At 38.2% G+C, this 22369-nt stretch overlaps 1 protein-coding gene across 2 annotated transcripts in view; it reads right to left on the reverse strand.

Annotated features, from left to right (window-relative positions):
• PRELID3A (PRELI domain containing 3A) overlaps positions 1–20971 on the reverse strand; it is a 39093-nt gene extending 18122 nt beyond the window's left edge. The window contains exons 1-6 of one of the 2 annotated variants that reach the window (XM_001365367.3): positions 20571–20944; positions 10512–10680; positions 10202–10291; positions 5267–5337; positions 5052–5154; positions 967–1079 (exon numbers count right to left, since the gene is read on the reverse strand). In XM_001365367.3, the coding sequence (XP_001365404.1) occupies positions 1026–1079; positions 5052–5154; positions 5267–5337; positions 10202–10291; positions 10512–10680; positions 20571–20602 (519 nt within the window). In that variant the 5' untranslated portion in view covers positions 20603–20944 and the 3' untranslated portion in view covers positions 967–1025. Of the gene's footprint in view, positions 1–966; positions 1080–5051; positions 5155–5266; positions 5338–10201; positions 10292–10511; positions 10681–20570 lie in introns of both variants that reach the window. The other variant, XM_007487735.2, reaches the window with a different exon arrangement.
• Between the last annotated feature and the right edge of the window lie 1398 nt (positions 20972–22369).

Raw genomic sequence — 22369 nt, forward strand, 5'->3', positions numbered from 1 at the left:
CCTCACATTTGTATAACATTTTAATTTTTGCAAATGCTTTCCCAAAATTATTTCACTGTTGTCGATCAATGAATAAACACTTATTAAGTGCCTACTATGTGTTGGGCTCTGTGCTAATAAGCACTGGATCCTTCCAACAACTCTGTGGTGTTATTATTCTCATGTGATAATTGAGAAAACAGAGGCTCAGACATGTTAAATGACCTGCTTATGATCACAGAGGCAGGAATGCTGGATTCAAACTCTGATCTCTCCTGATCCCTTCTTCCCATTGAACCATGTTGCTTTTAAGTAGAAAATGCTGAGTATAAACCTGCATGTTCTTTTTTAGCATTGCTTGACAAATTTACTCTCAATTCAGGAACCAACCTCAACATTTAAGAACCAGATTACTTTTTCAGCTTTTGAGATTATAAAAGTGGCAGCATGCTTCTCTAAGGTACTTGCTTTGATCCAGGTTGGTTCAAATCAGATTCCCAATAGGCTACAGCAGTGATGGCAAACTTTTAGAGACCAAGTGCCCAAACTGCACCCTCATGTTGCATGTGAACTGCCCCCTTACCCCAAACAGGGGAGGGAAGAAGTGCTCCCATTGGGCTGCTGGGCAGAGGGGTGGGTAATATGAAAAGATGTCCTCAGGTGTAGTGGAGAGGGGGAAGGGAACAGCCCCCTCTGGCATATGTGTCATAGGTTTACCAACACAGGGCTATAACAGGATTTGAAGAGATCTAAGAAACAGTTGACCCCATCTCAACAAGGTCCCTATTCTAGTGAGTGGAACTGCCCAGGTACAATGACTACCTGAAACCTCAGACTTCTAACCCCCATCTTAGAATATGCGTAAGGGTGCCAAAAGAATGGTGTTACACAATTCATGCAAAGGAATTTTTAAACTCCTCCCTTCTACCCCTTCTCTCCCCCAAAACATACCATGCAGACATTCAATAAAATGGTAAGATGTAATACCAGGGCTAATGAATGCTGTAGTTGCCACTACTTATCCCAAATGGTAGGTGTGGATGCAGTTAGCTTACAGTATTTTCTGAATTTTGAATTATCCACTCAATAGCAGCCCACCCCTGGAGCAACACAGAAAAGATTTACAAAATGGAGTGAGATTCTCTTCATCTATCACTCTAGACCTCTAAAAAGACCTGCAAAAAAAAAATTCTTAGAATGAAAAAAAAAATGCCTCTCACAGTTAAATGAACAGTAAAAGCTTTACTTTTCCCCAGCAAGTTTTTAACATCCATAGATTCTCAAGTTCAGAAATAAGATGCTGTTCATTCAGTACTTGCAAATTCTTCCCTCGGTGAACAGACCATCTGTTGATTCAAGATCTCTTATACCAGGGGTCTTAATTATCAACCTGAATTTTTATTCATTTCCTTGAAAAAACTGAGGAAGATAAAGGAGCTTCCTCACTTATGACATGCACAGCCAGTTAAGTGAAATCATTGGCATAGCTTTCATTGGAAAAACTCTGATCTGGGAACAATGTTCCCACAGCTTTTATAGAAGTTAAGACAATGGGACCCAGGATACCTAGGAAGGAAGGGATGGGTGGGAGGGGCAGAGATCTGAAGGAGGCTTTCTACCCCCAAAGCAAATTCCCACCCCTCTCCATGACCCTGATTAGGTTCCACTAAAAGTCAAAACACAAGTTTTCTACCTTATTACATACTAACAATTTTTTTCTGTGTTAAGACCCATTTGGCAGTATATGAGGCCTATGGAACCCTTTTCAGAAGATTTTTAAATATGTAAAGTAAAATACACAGTATTACAAAGAAAAGCAACTGTATTAAAATATAATTATCAAAAACTTTTTTTTAAACCCTTACCTTCCATCTTGGAGTCAATACTGTGTATTGGCTCCAAGGCAGAAGTGTGGTAAGGGCTAGGCAATGAGGGTCAAGTGACTTGCCCAGGGTCACACAGCTAGGAAGTGGCTGAGGTCAAATTTGAACCTAGGACCTCCGGTCTCTAGGCCTGGTTCTCAATCCACTGAGCTACCCAGCTGCCCCCTCAAAAACTTTTTAAAAAATAAGTTTATCAATCCCCGAGTAAGAACCTCTCACTGCCCTACCTTAAAGCAAATAAGGTCATTATTACTATTTATTATTATTATTATTACATAAAATCACTAAAAAAAGAAAAACACTTCAGCCATTGAGTTTAATTGCCAAATGAAAGAAATGTTTTCTGTACCAAGGCTTCAGTCCAGCAACCCCTAAAACAAAATGGATGGAATTAGAAACAATTTGACATCCTTCAGTTTTCTGAAGTATTTCCAAGCATTCATAGGACAATGTTTAATCCAATTCTTTGATTGTAATTTCCCAAAGTCTCTCTGGACAAAGCTCACCTGACTATTGCCTGAATTTCTCAAATTCTAATCTCTCTGAAAATAGAGTAAACTCTATTTTCAGAGAGATTAGTTGGTCAGTGTGGTAAGGCGGAAAGAACCTTGCATTTAGAGTAAGGAGACCTGAATTCAAAGCCTAGCTTTCTCTATTTACTGCCTAGATAAATCATCTAGTATCTCTGAGCCCAATCTGTAAAATAAAAGGGTAGGGCTAGATGCCCTCTAAGTTTGTCTCCATCTCCAAGACTATGTGCTATGATCCTAATATTAATGCAAGCTATTGTCTTCAACTAGCTTGTGACTTGGGGGTTGGTGAACACAAAATGTGATTGGCATTCCACTGACCTTTGAAAGAAGAACATTATGATTTTTATATGGCAAGAATCAAATAAGCCTAAGAAAGTAACCAGGAGACAGGACTGAAAGCATGGAACCTGAGCTACTAAGATTACCTCAGGTTTCTAAAGTTCCTCTCTTCCAATGAGCTCAAGGCACTTTATATGTGATAGAAGATTATTGCTATCAACCCTCATAGCCATTCCTAGCTATTTTTCCAGTTGTTGTCCTAGAAATATTTGCTTTTAAGCGGGAGAAAGAGAGGGAACCATGAATGGCATACTAGGATTTCCACTCCACCATCCTTTCAGTCCTGGTGCTACAAAGTGTATCTTCTGCCTTAACAGTTTCATTCTCACCTTCATTCCTGTCTGTTGTTACTCTCATTCCATGAGAATTGAGATGCAATGAGGTCTCAAAGGATATTAACAGGTAGTTTTCAGATTAAAAAAAAATCAAAGCTATCTATAGTCTTCTGGAAAAAAAAATTCTAAGTTACTATTATTAGAGAAATGTAAATTAAAACAACTCTGAGGACCACCTCACGCCTACAGATTGACTATGACAAAAATGGAAAATGGGAAGTTGGAGGGGATGTGGGAAAAATTAGGACACTAATGCACTGTTGGTGCAGTTGTGAACTGATCTAACCATTCTGGAGAGCAATTTAGAACTACGTCCAAAACTGTGCATTCCCTTTGACCATTAATAGCACTACTAGGTCAGTCTCTCAAAGAGATTTTTTTTTTTATGTATAAGACCCTATCTGTGCAAATGTATTTATAGCAGCTCTTTTTGTGGTAGCAAAGAATTGGAATTTATGGGGATGAACAAGTTGTGGTATAGGATGGCATGCTGTTCAGTCATACCTGACTCTCATAACCCTATCTGGGATTTCCTTAGCAAAGATACTGGTGTGGCTTGCTATTTCCTTCTCCAGTTCATTTCATAGATGAAGAAACTGAGGCAAACAGAGAATACTATTCTCTAATGATACTATGATGAAATTTTTTTCATCAAAATATTGTGCTACAAGAATCGATAAGCAAAATGCTTTCAGAAAAACCTGGAAAGACTTGCATGAACTGATGCAAAGTGAAGTGAGTAAAACCAGAACATTGTACACAGTAACAACAATATTGTAAGGAAAAACAATTGTGAATGACTTAGCTATTCTCAGCAATACAATGATCTAAGACAACTCCCAAAGACTCATGATGAAAAATACTCTCCATCTCTAGAGAAAGAACTGATGGGGTCTGAATGCAGACCAAAGCATACTTCTTTTTATTTCTTTCTTTTTCCCCTTTTTTTGTCTGTGTTTTCTTTCACAACATGGCTAATGTGGAAATACATTTTGCATGACCTTTATCAAATTGCTTGCCTTCTCAAAAAAAAAGAAAGGTGAAGATGGGAGAAAATCTGGAATTCAAAAGTAAAAAAAAAGTTTAAAAATTCTACATGTAATTGTAAAAAGAAATAAAACATTTAAAAAAAGATTCAATGGGACAGGGGCAGCTGGGTAGGTCAGTGGTTGAGAGCCAGGCCTAGAGATGGGAGGTCCTGGGTTCAAATCTGACCTCAGACGCTTCCCAGCTCTGTGACCCTGGGCAAGTCACTTGACCCCCATTGCCTAGCCCTTACCACTCTTCTGCCTTGGAGCCAATACACAGTATTGACTCCAAGATGGAAGGTAATGGTTTAAAAAAAAAAGATGCAATGGGGCAAGCAATCCTTAGGAAAATTATACCACGATAGCCTAAAATGTAGCAGAACAGACTTGATGGCATTAAATATGAACCTATTGGAAATCTATATTCTCCTTTTTGGCTTGGTTAATGAAATATTAATTCAGTCTGTAACATTTCAGTAGAAGCTGATTTGGTATGATTTATTTGCTAACTTTACCTGATACTTGAGCTGAGGGGCACTAAGCCCACTGAGTCTCCATATTGACTGAAATACTCTCACCTAAGCCTGAATCTATAGATATCCTTCCAGTTGTTTTTTTTTTATCTTTACCTTCTGTCTTAGAATTGATACTAAGTATGGATCAATTCCAAGGCAGAATAACAGTAAGGTCCAGGCAATTGGAGTCAAGTGACTTGCCCAGGGTCAAATAGGTAGGAAGTGTCTGAGGTCAGATTTGAACCCAGGACCTCCCATCTCTAGGCCTGGCTCTCACTCCACTGAGCCACCCAGCTGTCCCCACCGGACCGACTTTTAAGGTAACTAAGGCATTGATCGGAACTCAGTGCAAGAGGAGAACAATGATTCGGGTATTTCACACGTTTCATTTCAGCCGCCCAGCACACGCGCCCATGGCCCTAGGGTTTGCAGTACCTACCTTCCGTGCATTGGATGAGATGGTGTTTGCCATAAGACTTTCCAAGTAGCTGCCTAAACTAAATCCCTTCACAGTGATGACTGCTTCGTGTGTCAGCACCGTCCTGTGGAGAAGCAAGCCAAGAAGACTTCACAGGCATTCAAAGCAACATGTCCCTCCCCCGCTGCCCTCACCCTTGGCATTTGACTGGCAAAAGTGAAGTGGTGACTACTTACAGTTCAGGGTTGTCGGGATGAGGTGTGTACACCAACCTCTCCTTCACCAACACCAAATTTGTGAGTGTGATCTTTAAGAAACAAACAGTGACTTCCATTTTTCATTCCTCTTTTCAGTTCTCCCCAAGTCCTAGTCCATTCGCTGCCTAGGCTCTGTAACTTTACATAACAGCATTTATTGACGCCAGAGCAAAGGCAGCATCTGGTCATTGGTTCCTGAAGCCCCAGGGAAGCTATTTCCTATGTGTTCCTCGCTGCTGACTTCCACTTTGAGAAAGGTTTCCAGACTATACCCAAGAGGTTCCAACCACTTGTGGAAGAGGAAAGAATATTCTTCAGTTAATTCTCCAGGGAATGAATTAGATATTTTTCACCACATGTATCCAAAACATCCATTCTGTAACACAAGTGCTCCCCAGGAACTCAAGAAGGTATTTTAGACCTATAAATAAAGCTCGTGACGTCTGGGATAATATCTACATTTGAAAAGCAGTTAAGTGGTTCAGTGGATAAAGAGTCAGGCCTAGAGATAGGAGGTTCTGGGTTCAAATGTGGCCTTGGCCACTTGCTAGCTGTGAGACCCTGGGCAAGTCACAACTCCAATTGCTTAGACCTCATCAATACTCGATATCAATTCTGAGACAGAAGGCAAGGGCTATTAAAAAAGTAACATGCTTTGTATCAGTTACGTCAAGATTTATCAACTACCTATGCAAAACTTTCCATTAGTGAGAGTCTGAAAAACTAGAGTTTTGGAACTGATAGTTTTATGAGCTTTTCAACTCCCTTAATGCCAACTCCAGAGCTCATTTTCAAAAGGTTTTTAAACCCTTACCTCCTCCCTTGGAATTGATACTCAGTATGGGTCAGTCCCAAGGCAGAAGAATAGTAAAGGCTAAGAAATTGGGGTTGAGTGATTTGCAAAAGCAAAACAAGCTACTGAGGTCGCATATAACCTGCAATTATGGAACTTTCACAGCCCTAATAAGATCAAAACCACCCTCTCGAGGAAAGGAATCAGGTCTGAAATCTCTAGTGAGCTTAGAATTGCCCCATGGAAATTAAGTCCTCAAAAATGAACTTCTGAAGATGCAAAAAGGAAATTCTGATGAAGAGGAAAAGGCACAATTGACTAAAGAGACTAACTATATATCCAGGGAACTCACTGGCCAACTGGAATTTTGAAAAGACATAAGCCAGGGAATGAAATGGAGGATTCAGACAAAGGACTGACTGTGTGAAAAGAGAGAAACTCGGGAGCAGAGAGGGAGGAAATCTAAGAACCACAAAACTGGATTTTTATTTTCTATTCTGATGAGGGAGGGAAGGAAAATCAAGGAAAGGAGAGCAATGGTGCTGCTCACTGTTGATGGAATGCTAACAACAGAGAGAAGGCAGAATTACAAAATTCTTTTGTTATTGTTTTCTCTGCCAAGAACAACTCTTGGACTGGAAAGGGCAGAATAAAAAATGATTACTAGGAACCTGAAACCATAATAACTGAGAAGACAGTGAAAGAACACTGAGCTGCCCTTGAGGAGCTCAGATCATTGGGTCTAACTGAGCCATGACTGTCCAGCTACTTTCTGTGAGATCTGAGAGTTCAGAGAAAACCAGAGTTACAACAGGCTAAAAGAGTAAAAGTCCTGGTTTTCAAAGAATGGATAAGAGTGGTATCTATAAAGTATAATTCCCTGCCTTTGATTCCTGATGCCACTCTACAATATATTCTAAAGGGGGAATTACTAAAATTTTGAGAAGAATGAGAGATGGTTACATGGAGCCAGCATGGATTTATTACAAATAGGTCATGCCAGACTAATTTCATTTCCTTTTTTTTTAATAGGGTTACTAGACTCAGAGATAAAGAGAATGCTATAGGTAAAATTTACCTATAATTTTAGCAAATTGTTGACAGTCACTCATGTTATTATTCTTGTGGACAAGATGGAGTAGTGCACTACATAATAGAAGACTGACATGATTCATTAGATGACCAGATATAATAAGCCATCAATAATGGTTGGATATAAACTTAGAAGATGTAAAGTAGAATTTGTCCTTGGATTTGTTCTGCTTACCTTTGTGTGTGTGTGTAGAATTGAAGAAGGGAACTATCAGTATTAATAACCAAAAAAGAGAGAAATGAAAGGAAAAAAGTAAGTGAAGCATTTCTTAATAGACAAAAGAGAATAGAAAGAAGTTCAGAGGGAGCCAATGACAAGCAGAATATTTGAAATCATGATGTTGAATTTATTATATGCTTTAAAAAAAGCAAACTGTTCATTAAAAAAATTCACAATTTTGTATATAATCCTTTCTGTTCTTCTTTGTATATGGAAATGTTCATGTTTGTCCAAGTTCAGAATAATATAAAATAAAAATTATCTTATAAAAACATTTTTAGCAGAGACTTAAATGAAGGCCTAGATGGCACAATTATCAAACTACCACATGAAACAAAGCTAGGAGGCAACACTAACTTGTTAGATAATAGTCAGGAGCTAAAAAGATTCAGATAGACTAGAACACTGCACCAAATATCATAAGAAAAAATTAAAAGGACTCAATATTAATAAAGTTTTATGTAGCCACTGAGAAGAAAATCAAATTTCAAAAGAACAAGATGGAAGCAATAGAGCTAGATAGCAGTTTAGCTGAAAAAGATTTGAGATTTAATATAGTGCAAGATTAAGAAGAGTTAACAGTGTCCTATCAGATTGGTGAATATGGCAGTAAAGGAAAGTGGTAAATGTTGGAGGGGATGTAGTGAAATTGAGACACTAATGCATTACCTACCAGTGGAGCTGTGAACACCAACCATCCTGGAGGGCAATTTGGAATTATAACCAAAGGGCTATAAAACTGTGCATACCCTTTGATCCAATACTATCATTACTGGATCTGTATCCCAAAGAGATAATAAAAAAGGGGAAAGGACATAACTACAAAAATATTTATAACAGCCCTTTAAGTAGTGGCAAAGAATTGGAAATTGAGGAGATATTCATCAATTGGGGAATGGCTAAAGAAATATTGGTACATATTGGTAATGGAACACTATTGTGCTGTAAGAATAAGCAAGATGATTTCAGAAAAAGCTGGAAAGATCTGCAGAAACTAATGCAGAGTGAAATAAGCAGAACTGAGAGAACATTGTGTACAGTAACAGCAATGTTGTACAATGATTATCTTTGAAGACGTGGCTACTCTCAGCAACACAATGATCTGAGACAATCCTGAAAGATTTATGACAGGGAATGCTATCCGCCTCCAGATAGTTTTTCACATCAGTGTATTTTTGGTTTTATTTTGGAGTTTTGGTTCTATATGACTTTGCTCTTACAACAATGACCAATACAGAAGTGGGTTTTGCATGACAATAAAAATAAAATTTAAAGAGTTAATGGCATCAATATAGGCAAAAAAACAAATTTGACCTTAGGATAGGTAAAGAAAAGATATAGTCCCTAGGGCTAAGGAGCTAAAAGTTCTACTATTCTCTGTCACATTTGTCACATTTCATATGGAAGAATATATTCAATTCTTGTTTCCACATTTTAGGAAAGATATTGATGAAGTTGAAGGTGATAACTGATGATGACAGTAATATTTATACAGGAATTTAAGTTTAAAAGTGCTTTATATATATATTAGCTCTTATGAGCCACACAACAAACCCCAAGAGTTAAGAACTATGTGTATTAGGGATAGGGATAGGTGCGCCATCATTGACATAAGGACTTCCCAAATGAGGAAACTCCCTCTGCCAATGAAGTTAGCATTTTTTTTTATCAACTTAGATCATTGCTTGGGAACATTAAGAAGTTAAGTGATTTGCCTGGTATCACACAGCCAGTAAATGTCACAGAGGGAACTTGAACCCAAGACCCCTCAGCTTTGAGACTGGTTCTTTATTTGCCATACCACATTGCCTCTCATCTGATGAGTATTATCATCCCAGTTTTATAGATGTGGAAAATAACATGCAAACTTGCCCATGGTCACACAGCTAGTTAAGTTCAGAGGCAAGATTTCAATCAAATGTTTTCTAAGTCCAGCACTTGATCAACTAAAGATCTGGAAGAGAGTGACCATGATGGTCAAAGGCCTTGAGACTAAGTCACATAAGGAGATGATAAAGGAACTGGTAATATTTAACCAGGAAAAAAAGTTAGATGGAGGACATGAGGGCTATATCTTCAAGTATTTACAGGGCTGTTTTCTGAATAAGAGATTAGACTTGCTTTGTCTGACCCCAGAGGGAAGAATGAGGAGCAAAGACTGGAAGTGACTGAGAAGTAAATTTAGTCTGGTTGGATGGAGAAACCTCCTAACAATTAATGTTCTTCTGAAGTGGAATTGACTTCTTGAGAATTAGTGGGTTCTCTCTGACAAGAAATTTTCAAGCAAAAGGCTTGTCAGGCACATGAAGGAGATTCTTGTTCATGCATGAGTTGGACAAGTTGGACAAGAAGGAACAAAATGTCCTGTCCAATTCTGAGATTCGGAGATTTCATAATTTATAGTTACTATACTTGGAACTATCAGACTATTAAGAGTAATAAGAGCTTCTATAATTTTTTTATTTTATCTATAGCATTCTTAAATTCAAGACTCCTGTAAAGATGTGTACTTTTCATTGCTTGCCCAAAAGCAAGGACACAGTTACTTCCTCTCTGCTTTTTCAGAAAAAAACAAACTGTACCCCAGCTCATGTACTTTTCTCATGTTTTCTGCCAGAAGGAATATAAGGTCACTATTGTTTTTCAAAATGAAACAACAAAAAATAGCCCTAAAATACTTATGCATATCTTGTCTCAACTAAGAAGGAAAATCATCTAAGATCAAAGTCTGAGAGTATTTGGGAATAAAATAGCAAATTTATTCTACAAAAATATTAGGATCCTTTCCAAATGCAGTTTATTAACTTACATTGGTAGAACATAACTCCATCTTTTTTCCAACTGGATCTACAACAGAATGCTCTTGAATGTATGTCAAAGTTCTATTGGTTCCCAAGACCTGAAAAACAAAAGCACTGGAGTGTTGGGGAAATGCATGAAAGAAACTTGGAAAGAAGGTCAATGTGTCATAAAGAACAGAAAATACTTGAGAAACCAGGATTTATGTCAAGATAATCACATCCTTAACTGTTTACCAGATGACTTGACTATCACCTGTAGAGCAACAGAAACAGTGAGAGAGAGAGATTAAAAGAGAATATTTTCATATGAGAACTTACCGCTTTCACCAGAGCTGGGAGTCCCCACTCAGTGCTGAGAAGACGATGGCTATGTAACCTGCCTCGGTTATCAAGGCTCCTATCCAATACATCCACTCCTACCACACAAGGATTCATTGGATTTGGATATTTTCTCATAGCAGCTTTGATGACAGTGTCCCATGGGTGGCTATGGGGGAAAAAATGCAATTGACCTATACAAAGAGGCATACCAGAATTTTTCAAAATATGCTTACAGGTGAGCATGTTTGGACTATTAATATGCCCAATTCCCAAATCAAACCTACATCATAATAGCTAGAATTTGGGTAGTGCTTTAAGTTTTGCAAAGTGATTTACATATATTACTTCATTTGATCCTCATAACAACATTGGAAGATGGGCGTTGTTATTGTCTCTATTTTACAGAAGAAGAAACTAAAGCATATAGGTTAAATGAGTTGCCCAAATACATATAGCCAGTAAGTGTCTGAGGCTGGATTTGAACTAAGGTCTCCCTGACTCTGGGTCCAGCATTCTCTGCCCTGGGTCATCTAGTTGGCAAATTCCATAAATAGTAAGATGTTCTCTCTGCCTGACATGTCTTCAACAAATTTTGGGAATCATCCTTGCTTTATTTACTTTTTATTTTTTACTGATACATATTCATATATATAATTTTTTTTCAATCCTTACTTTTTGGCTTAGAATCAATTTTTTTCCCAGGGTCACACAGCCAGGAAGTGTCTTTAGACAGTTTGAACCCAGGACTTCCTATCTCTAGGCCTGGCTCTCAATTCACTCAACCATCTCATTACCTCCTTTATCAACATCTTTTGTTTTTGACATTTCCAAATATAGTATTCCTTTTATTCATACAATTTAGGCTATTCTTATAAAAAGAATAGAAAACAAAAATTTTAAAAGGCAATTCAACAAAATCAGCCAGTATATGAACCAAGTCTGACTTTATATGCATGTTCCACACCCAGAGTCCCCACCTGTACAGTGAAGAGAGAAATACATTTTCTCTACTCTTCTCTGGGACCAAGTGGTGCCATCATAATGACTGTGTACCATTTCAGGAATTTTTGTTTTGTTGTTCTTTCCATATACTGTATTTAATCACGCCTTCCCTGGGTCTCCTTATTTTACTCTGTACTACTTTATATTTTTTCATACTTCTCCAATTTCTTTATATTCAGAATTTTTAAGCATAGTAATAGTCTCTTACATTTATGAAACAAAATTTATTTAGTTGTCCCCCTAGTTAATAGGCATCTACTCTTTCTGCTCCTTTGCATCCAAAAAAAAGGCTAAAATGTATATTTTGTCTTGGAGTATATGATTAACAGTGTGATTTCTGGGTCAAAGCAATATGAACATTATAATCACCTCCTCGTTTTGCACAATTCCTCCTGTTTTCAATATAGTCATTAGCAAAAGGACTATTAATTATACAGATTCATTTGATATCCTACTAAAGCCATTATTTATTTCAATCAGTTTCTTTGCTGGTTATATATGTTTTTTTAAAGTAATTCATTACATCAGCAACAGGCTTTGCCTATTTTTATGTTTACTTTTTTTGATTGTTTTTCTTCTCTTTTCTTATTGTTATTGCTGGCATTTCTAGCACAATCAAGAACCAGGAAAAGAGGCCTCTTTATTTTACCTGTGCATTTATTTGGAAGTCTTCTAGAATTATCTGAGCCCAGTACAATGGAAAGAGTGCTGAATTTGGTAGCAGAGGGTCTGAGTTCAAATTCCATCTCTGTCACTTACTACATAAATAACCTTGAGGAAGCATCATAACTTTCATAGGCCTCAAATCCCTCAGTTATAAAATAGGCAGTTAGATAAAAAAATCTCTAAAGTCTCTTCTGAGTCTAAATCCATGTTCCTGTGTGTGATTCTATGATCCCATTGTAAATAATGCTAGTTTTTGGTTTTAGATATAGACTTTTAAGTCATATTATTATTTATTGTATTTGTCATTTATCCTATCATTTAATTTTTCAAATATTTGTCATGCCAATACTATCATCTTAAAATGGCCTTTCTAAGGTTTTTATTTGTAGTTTTTAAAAAAAATATTAATGTATTTTGTTAAAGTTTTTTACTGAATCTATTGATATAATCATATAATTTGGATATTTTTGTTTTTAATACAATTATGTTCATTGCTTTCCTAGTTTTGAATTTATACAATGTGTGAAATTAAAAAAAAAACCCTATCCCTCAACACCCCAACAATGGGACATAGGTGTCATAGAGGAATGTCATATCTAACAGCCTGACGCTGGCATCTCAAAGCATAGCGTCTCTGCTGGTTAGGTTGCTCAGTGAAGCTCTCAAGGTCTGCCCCCTCCAAGGGGCAGCTCCTTTCTACTAGGCATAATTTTCCCTTGAATCCATGGTTAGCTCTCTTTTTTACTAACATGAATCACTAACCTTGAATCTGCTCCAATAACCGTGTGTGTCTGTCTGTGTCTGTCCCCTGCTGGAAGCAGTGTCTTTGTCGAAGAGTAATTCTACTGCAAAAAAACCTCCAAATAACCCAATCCCTACTCCCAAGGCACTCTGGTGGAGACACAACACTCCACAAAACTGCTCACCAAACTAGACCAACTTGACCTACTAGGTGGATAAGCATAGCTATCTTTTAAATGTCCCCTCCAGAGACATGACCACTTTTTTTAGCTTCTTGGCTTCTCCTAGCTAGCCCCTCCTGAGTCATTCAGAAAAAGGTGTGTTCACATTCAGCAAAAGGATCATCAGCATATAGACACATTAGCCATCTATGATTACATATGGGAGGAAGGGGAAATCATCTGGTCAGGGTCTAGTTTCCCTTCTTAACAAAGCATTTCATTCATTGGAATGAACTAAAGTAATCGGCATAAGAGTCCTTAAACTCCCTGCAAGTAGAGATTGTTTTATTCAGTGTATTTGAATTCCCAAAGCAGATCACAGGAACTTAATAAAAACTGAATGTTGGATTTATTAAAATACAGCATGCAGGATCCAGGGGAGAGAAAAATTAAGCAAATGAATAATTATGGTATAATGGAATACAGAGGAAGTGAGGCATGATGTACCTCTGCACTTGATATAACAGGAATATGAAATGCCAAAAGTTTAAAATTTAACAGACCACAGTTACTTGTATTTATTAAAGAAAATAATTTTGAAAGGAAAAAAGTTGATGAGGAAGCAGAGGAATGAGATTTCTGTGCAACTAAATGTTCCATTAGGAAGCAGCATGGACTGTGGGAGAGTTCTAGATTTGAAAAAGTTCTAGATTTGAAACCAGAAGACCTGGAGTCAAATACTGCCTCTGTCTCTTGCTACCATGAGCAATTCTCATGATCTCTCAGACCTTGATTTCATCCTCTGCAAATCGAAGGGGCTATTCGAAGAGCACTCTAACATCCCTTTTAGGTTAAAATCTAAGATCCCACAATCTCATGATCACTCAAGTTTTCAGCATGGTTGGACTAGTTTTTATTTATCTAAAAATATTCAGAATCAAGCATAAGCAAATTGTAAAGCAAGGGGAAAGTGTTTAATGGGTACCACCTACCACCCTAACATCCCCTTTTTTGGTCCTTATCCGGTTTCCCTTTTCCAGCAACCCTTGAGCCCAATCAAAATAGGAAAGGATCTGATATTTATCAGTGATACTATGAAATATTGTACTATGGAATTAATTTTCTTCAATTTATCTCTCTAATTCAAGGAATATTAATTAATGTTGGAGAAAATTGGAAGCACAATTATTTTGCAACATTTTGATGGACTAATCTCTCACCCATCTACTGTCCTAAGAGTTGAAAGACCCCAATCCCTATTGGAAGGATAAATAAAATGCAAAGATACAGTCAAATGGATGGCTTCATCAACTTTCGTAACAACTATTTGTAGTCCTTGGATAAGTTTTGTCTACAAGGACTTCTTTTACAAGTGTAAAAGTATTTGATCATTTTCCCTTTGAACAGGAAATGTTTTCTTACAATAAATCCTGCCAGTTGAATTTAAAATAATCTTCTTTTCTCCCTTAGGTGATCTCCTTCTTTCACTACCTCCCCCTTTCCTCTAAAATACTTTACTTATTTAATCTAAATTGACTCAGGATACTGCTGATTAGCTGTGTACTCAAAGTGGACATGAAAAATTATAAAGCTCAACCAGTATTCTAGGAAGTTAAAAGTTGCTATTGTGTAAGAGCAACCTTCTTTAGCGTGCTAATAAATCTCTGCTTTCAGTTTGACCTTTTCTCTTTGACATAGTATCATCAGAATCCCACTGATAGGCACACTTCTCCCAAATATTCCCATTCCTTGCTCAAAAGAATTCCTTGATGCTAAGCATTTAATTACACATTGAAAGCACTATGCTAGTCCTAGGACACAAATACAAACAAAAAATAATTACACGATTCAAGATTTTTAATCCAACTTCATCAAATGTTGTATAAAAATCTCTGTTTCTTGATGGAGAATTTTTAGACATTTGGAGAAAAGGAAAATTGAGAGATCTGGGAGCAGAGCAGAGCAAGGCAGCTATTCTCATTGTCCCAGGAATCACAGGATGCTTAAAGGAAAACTTGCTATGGGTTGGCTATGGAGTGGGTTTAATAGTCTGCAGTCTCTACCCCAAGAGAAACTTCTCTGCTTCTCAAAGGGAAACATAAGATGCCAGAGGCCTTTTCCCTAAGGCAAAAGGACCAGGTGTCCTAGTATAATTGATTTCTTCTTGCTATCTAATTAGGGCACATGGAGTAACCCATGACCAAGTATAGCTACCCTTTGACCTGTTTCACTACATCCTCTCCTTATAGAGCCTTCTTTTCCATTTAAGTTTTAATTTTTAGGTCTTTAAATTTTAAGAGTCCCAGAAAATGGAAATGTCAAGTCAGTTCTCAATGTGTCCTCACCCCCTCACCTGTGCTGCTGCCCCAGATTTGGGTATGGGTATCTCCCACTCAGTCCCACAGCAGTGACAAGGCTTTAAGGAGTAAGTTCCTACCATCTTGACTTGATCTCTCTAATCCTTAGAATGCAAGTATAAATGATATCACTGTGCTCAAGAGCCCTTCAGAATAGATAGGAGCATGAGGGATGTCACAGAAAAATTTAGACCTAGTATATGGTAGGGCAGGTAGTTAGAACACAGAGTGACCCATTTATTGAGACATATATCGTATATGTATCCCCTTTCTCTCCACTCACAGTCACCACCCTGTTAGGCCTTCATCACCTGTCCATTTTTAAAAGGTCTAACCATCTTAAAACATGGCTAGATGGCCCCTCTTGTTAGTGTTCCTAAAAAATTCTAGATTTTTATGAAGACTTATTCTTCAGATTATCCATGGATATGAATTCCAGTTTCCATGGGCTTTTCGCATAAATGCTAAAAAGGACACTTGACCATATCTAACTTATTTAGATCCCATTTTTTTCTTTTCCTTCAGGATAAATTGTGCTGATCAAAAGTCTTTATAATAATAATAAAAAAACCACGAAGAGAAAAATCTACATAATGAAAACAAAGAAATATCCATCATCTTAGAGAGAGAAAACTGAGGTCTATTAGACCAAAGTAAGTCTCAGAAACACAACCAGAAAGTTGTACCTCCAGTTTTTACTGTTATGCAGAAAATTATGTTGACAGTATCGTGTCATTCATAAACTAGACCTATGGAACAGGATGTAAACAACAGCTAAGTGCATATCTGTCAAATTCCATTTAGCTTTTGTTCTAAAGCTAGAACTCAAAGACAAGACAGTTAGCTGAAACAATTTCCAAAGCCATCAATAGCAACTTCGTTTCTAACTGACAAATCACTTATACCTATGACAAACACTTAATGTATTTCCACAATGTACTGTAAAATCTATACGAAACTAAAATTAAACTCAATCAATCACTCAAGAACTATGCTAGGTACTAAGGATAGAAAGGCACACACACACAAGGAAACAATTTTTTAAACACTTACCTTCTGTCTTAGTAACAACTCTAAAACAGAAAGGCAAGAGTTAGGCAAACAGGGTTAAGTGACTTGCCAAGAGTCACCCAGCTAGGAAATATATGAGGTCACTTTTGAATCCAGATCCTCTTAACTCCAGGCTTGGCTCTCTAACCACTACATCACCTACCTGTCCCTAAAACAATTCTTAATCTCAAATAGCTTAAATTCTATAGGTTTAAAAAAGTGTTTATATATGTTTATGTTATACATATGTATATATGGGTATACATATTATACATGCACATATATATATATATATATATACTTTGAAGAAATACAAAATAAATATATCAGTCAATAAGCATGTATTAAACACCTATTGTGTGCAGACACTGTGTTCAGTACTAGGGATATAAAATACAAGGTAGTTAAGTATAAGGGAAGGAGGGCATTGGTAGTTGTAGGGCTCAGGAAAGACTCAATATTGAAGGTGGTGTTTGAGCTGCCTCTTGAAGGATGTGAAGGATTCTCTGAGATGGAGGTGAGGAAGATGTGCATTCCAGGCTTGAGGGGAAAATCTATGCAAAGACATAATGGATAGTGAGATAAGGGAGACAGAGTTGGAGCTCCATGTGAGAGGAATAAAAGGAAAAGCAATTTGGCTGAACTACAGAGTTTGGGAAAGTAAACAATGTATAATAAGTCTGGAAAGATAGGTTGTGACCAGGTTGTAAAGGGCTCAAAAGGCCCCCAAAAAGGTGTTTTTATTTTATCTTAAAGGTAACAGGGAACCACTATCTTTTACTGAGTCTCAAGTAGTAACATGGTCAGATCTTAGCTTAAGGAAAATCACTTTGCAGCTAAGCAAGGATGATAGTGGGAAGAGGCTAGAAAAAGGGATGTCACTGCAATAGTATTAGTAGCAGCTGGGTGGGTGACTCTTGGCAAGGTATTTGCCTAGTCTTTACTACTTTTCTGCCTTGGAACCATACTTACTATCAATGCTAAAATGGACCTTTGTGAATAGAAAGAAGAGTTAGAAGTGAGAGATGCTATGTACAAGATTTAAGAAATGATTGGGTTTGTGGAATGAGGAAGAGTGAGATTACTAACATGAGAGCCTAGAAAAATGGTGGTGCCCATTGGAACTTGTACAAGTAGACTTAAGGAGGAAAGATACCAGTACTGTTTTAGCTCTGCTATTGGTGATACAGAACTGGAACTCAGGAGAGAGACTGGAGCTGGATATATAGATCTGAATATAGAAATCTGCATTGAGATCTATATATTAAATACATGGGAGCTGGTAGTCATTAATTAACCAATCACTAAATATTTCTTAAGCACTCAGAATGTTGATGATATAAGAAATACAAAGGAAAAATAAAACATTTACTGCCTTTGAGAAATTGTCATTCAAATGGTAGAAGACACATGCAGGCATATGTGAGTATATTTTTAAACATATAAAATATGTATAAAGAAGAAATCTGAAACTGTCAATCAATAAATATTTAAGCATCTACTAAGGCACTGTGCTAAACACTAGGGATATTTTAAAAAAGTGTGGGGGGGGAGCCTTTCTGCCCTCAAGGAGCTCACAGTTTAAAGGAAGAGCCAAAAATACTATTACTAGGTTCAAACAAGATGTATACAGGAAGTAATTTAAAAGGAAGGCACTGGAATTAAGGAGACTGGGAGAGGCTTCCTATAGACTGTAGGAATTTAGTTGGGAATGGAAGGAACTCAGGAAATCTAGGATGCAGAGATAAGGGAGAGCATTCCAGTCTTGGTGAGAAGGGAAGAACAGACAGTGAAAATGCCTAAATTTGGGAGATGGATTGTCTTGTCTTGTTCAAGGAATAGTATGGAAACCAGAGTCCTTGGACATGTAGGAGTAGGTGTAAGAATATTAGAAAGATAAGATGATAGAAATAAAATTTGGCAACAATTGCCAGGTGAAGGAAAATGGCAGAGCCCAGGATAACCCATAGGTTGTAAATCTGAACGACTGTAAGAATGAGATGGATTGTGTTGGGGGTGAGGAAGAGATAACATGTTCTGCTTAAGTCACATGGAGTTTGAGATGTCTTGTGGGACATTCAGTTCAGAATGTCCAATGGAGAGTGGTGATGGGGGAGGTAAAGGTCCAGGTAAAGAGTAGTATATATGTATGTAGATTTGGGATTCATATACATAGAAATTATAGTTGAACCCATAGGAACTGATGAGATCACCAAGAGTATATAAAGCAGAAAAGGTCCAAGACAAAGAACTTGGGAAACACCTACAGTTAAGGGACATGGTATGGATACTGATCCAGCAAAAGAAACTGATAACAGATAGGTAGGAGGAGAACAGGAAGAGAATAATGTCTTGAAAAACTAGAAGGTGGTCAATAGGTTCATGCAGCAATGATATAAGAAAAGATTCCAGAATGAGAAATGAGCTTCAAATTTGATAATGAAGAGAATAATGGTAATATTAGGAAGGCTCAGTTTTAGGTGAGTTATGAGGTCAAAAAGTAAGGGTTCAAATCAGCAAGATGGAGAGCAAAGGTACAGAGGTCTTTCTAGGCATTTGCCTGACAAAGAGAGGAAGGATATAGGATGACAGTTTAGGTGAGTGATAGGATCTTATTAAACTTTTTAAAGATGGGGATAGTCATAGTCATGTTTGAAGACTGTAGGGAACCATTAAGTAGGAAGAGATGAATATGAAGGGATAGGGAATGGTTGAGGGAGAAATCTGCTTGAGAAGACAGAAGGAAATTAAATTAAGTGGTGGGGGTTTTTGGCAAGAAGAGTCACCTCATCATTGATCAAGAAAAAAGGAAGAGAATGGAGAATGAAGAGATTTTGAGATAAAAGAGGAAAAGGAGCTTACTGAATATCAACTAAGTTTTCTCAGCAAAGTAGGAAGTGATAGTTTAGAAAATAGTTCATAAATAGAATTACTTCTTAGATTTTCAAACCACTTAAATATAATCATTTAATCTATTTTCTTTTTTTTTTTTAACAAAAGTTGTTAAAGAAGAATTCTGTTGCTGAGGTCCAGTTCATACATTTTCTATCAGAAATGGATTTGCCTCTCCTAATTTTAACAGCTTAATCATTCTTATTTTTAAAGGAATACTGTAACACAGTCTTCAGGTGTCATGACTGGTGGGGTTTGATTTCCAAAAGCACATTATCATGTATCATAATATATCTTCTTTCCTTCACCATTCCTTCTCCCACCAGTTCATGGTTCCTCCATTCCTACCCCCTCCGTGAGGACTGAATGGAGACAATAATTGTGACACTCTTAACCAAGCATTTGGCACATAATAGGTTTTATATAAATGTTAATGATTATTATTATTCCTTCCAAGTCACCGAAACATTAAATTGTAATATTTACTATATGTAGATAATAATTGATCAAGCATTGTGCATACTAGCTCCCTTACTTATTTACTGTGTTTGCTCAGAGAGGCTCATCTGATTTCCCCCAAAGTTGGGGGTGTATGGGTATATGTGTGAGGAGTATGAACTAGGGAGAAAGAGACACTCTACTTAACAGACCCTTTAACCTTGGATCTGTATCGGTAGACAAGCTTTTTTAAGGAAAGTCAGATCTGATTTTCTGCCCTACTTAAATTAAGCCCTCCCAAAATAATTTTCAAATGGGCTGCAGTCATGGGGTTGAAATAAAGAGGGTACTAGGCCTCTTATTCCTTGTATTTGCTTTTTGGTTTATTAATATAACACTAACCCCTCTTCCCAAAGCCTCATCCATCTCGAATAGATAAACGTTCAAAATGAATTGCCAAGCAGCTGCCTTGACGATATGCACATCACATGCAAGATTCTTAATCTGGTAAACTACAGGAGAAATGTATGTCCTTAAAGGGCATTAGACAGCTCCCTGACATTTTTTCTCCCCTATAATGAAGGGAGCACTAAAGCCCTGGGCAAACGCCAGCGGAGCTCACAAGCAGATAACACAGAGAGGGAAGACCGGCAGGCGTCTGCATCTCCAGAGATCCAACTTCCCTGGGCCCCAGCTTGGCCACTTTCTGCACCCCACTTCCCTTCCACAAGCCAGGTCTCCCTCTTTACCCAAACACGTGCTCCGAGCTCCAGATCTTCATCTCTCCCCTGGGGCAGCTCCAGGGACCTCCAGCCTCTGTGCTGGGTCTCAGAGCCCGTAGGAGCACCAATCCAGCCAGAAGCTCTCTCGGAACTGTGTGAGGCTGCTCTGCTCTTCTGCACGCCTCTCTCCCGCACTGGGCCCCGGAGCACTTGTCACTCACTCGGATCCGGGGGCCCAAGGGGCCATCATGGTATCTGCGTCATGCGCTCCCGTTCTGAGAGTCCCTGGGTATCTGCAGGGCCCGAAGGAGTCATCCTACTCTGGCTCTGGACTCTGGATTCCACAGCTGCCAGCCCCCCGGCAGAGGCGTGTGCGTTCTCCCAATCTCACTCTCTGCTTCTCTTTTTCCTCTCACGTGACCCGGGCCGACACCCCCCCCCCCAACCCCCGCATTTGCCCTCCCTTCCCCAGCCTTCCCAGGGATGCTTTCCTTAATGCATGTGTCAGAACCAGGGCTAAAAATAGGGATGTCGCAGCAGTGTCCCGTTAAGGAATGCAAAGAGAACTATGGCTTGTACGAAGGATGAGGCGGAGGCGGATTTAGGATCGGGGTGCAGGGACTCGCTCCGAGCTGCAGGGTGATACTGCGCTACCAGTAAAAGGAAAGGGGACACTTCGGTAAAATCACCATCAAAAACCCTCCTATAAAAGTGATCCATCAGGTGCCTTATTGACCTTCCTCGTAGTCATTGCTGTGCACTAACAGTTTAATTTTGTAAGCTTCATCCACATAAGGGAAACCCTTAAATCTCATTTAGACTCACCTATTTTCCTGGTACTGTCCTCACTGTGGTTTATCTTTTTTCAAGCATGGAATTAGCTAATATAAACCCTCTGATAGAGAAAGGATGATGGATACAAATATGAGAAACCCCTGAGTTATGACATTTACTCATTTCTTTATTTCTGAAGTCTAAGAGATGAAGATTCAAAAAAGTTTTATGTTTTTCATCTTGTGGGAGACCCAAGTTCCAATCTTGACTGCATCACTTCCTCTCAGTGGGATCTTGGGTAAATCACTGTGTTAAGGGTGGGGGAGCTTACACATGGTACCCAGAAAACTATCCCAGGACTGAGGCCCTTAGTGGGTCAGCTCATTCAAGACTGTGGCACACATGATGTTGCCAATGTGTTTGTGCCCAACAGAAAAGTCATATTACTTCAAAGAGAAAAGCTTTTAATCAAATAGCAATGTAAATAAAATAGTAAGAAAAGATGCTCCTTTCCCAAAAGTTACCACATTATCCATGGCAGAGTGCATAGCACTGTGTGGCCAGGGAACAAGAGGGGCACTGATGTTAGGACATACCATCTCTACTAAATGGTCTCTAGCTGTGGTACCCACTAAGGGGCTATCAGCTGCCCATCAGCTGATCTATTATTCAGTGTCCATTTGTTACTCTCTACTACCATCTGCTGGGGTTTGGCTGCTAAATCCCCGCTCTTGAAAAATCAAGTTAATCTCTTTTAGTCCATATCATTGCCCCAGACCATAACAGCAATACACATGTCAGTATGTTTGTGACCCCATTTGGGGTTTTCTTGGAAAAGATATTATTAGGGTTAGAAAATTCCTTTATAATTCCTTTCTGGTTGACAGGCATATTGCCCTAGGTTGAGAACAAAAGAACAAGGTGAAGCCTCTGGGCCTCTACTTGAAATCCTTTGTTCTATATAATAGAGTTGATTATGTGTACCTGTCATTAACAAATTGATCTTTTTCTTAACACTATTATCACTGATCAAACTTGGTGGTCTGGGATTC

This window comes from Monodelphis domestica, chromosome 3 (assembly GCF_027887165.1).
Source record: "Monodelphis domestica isolate mMonDom1 chromosome 3, mMonDom1.pri, whole genome shotgun sequence".
Taxonomy (NCBI): domain Eukaryota; kingdom Metazoa; phylum Chordata; class Mammalia; order Didelphimorphia; family Didelphidae; genus Monodelphis; species Monodelphis domestica.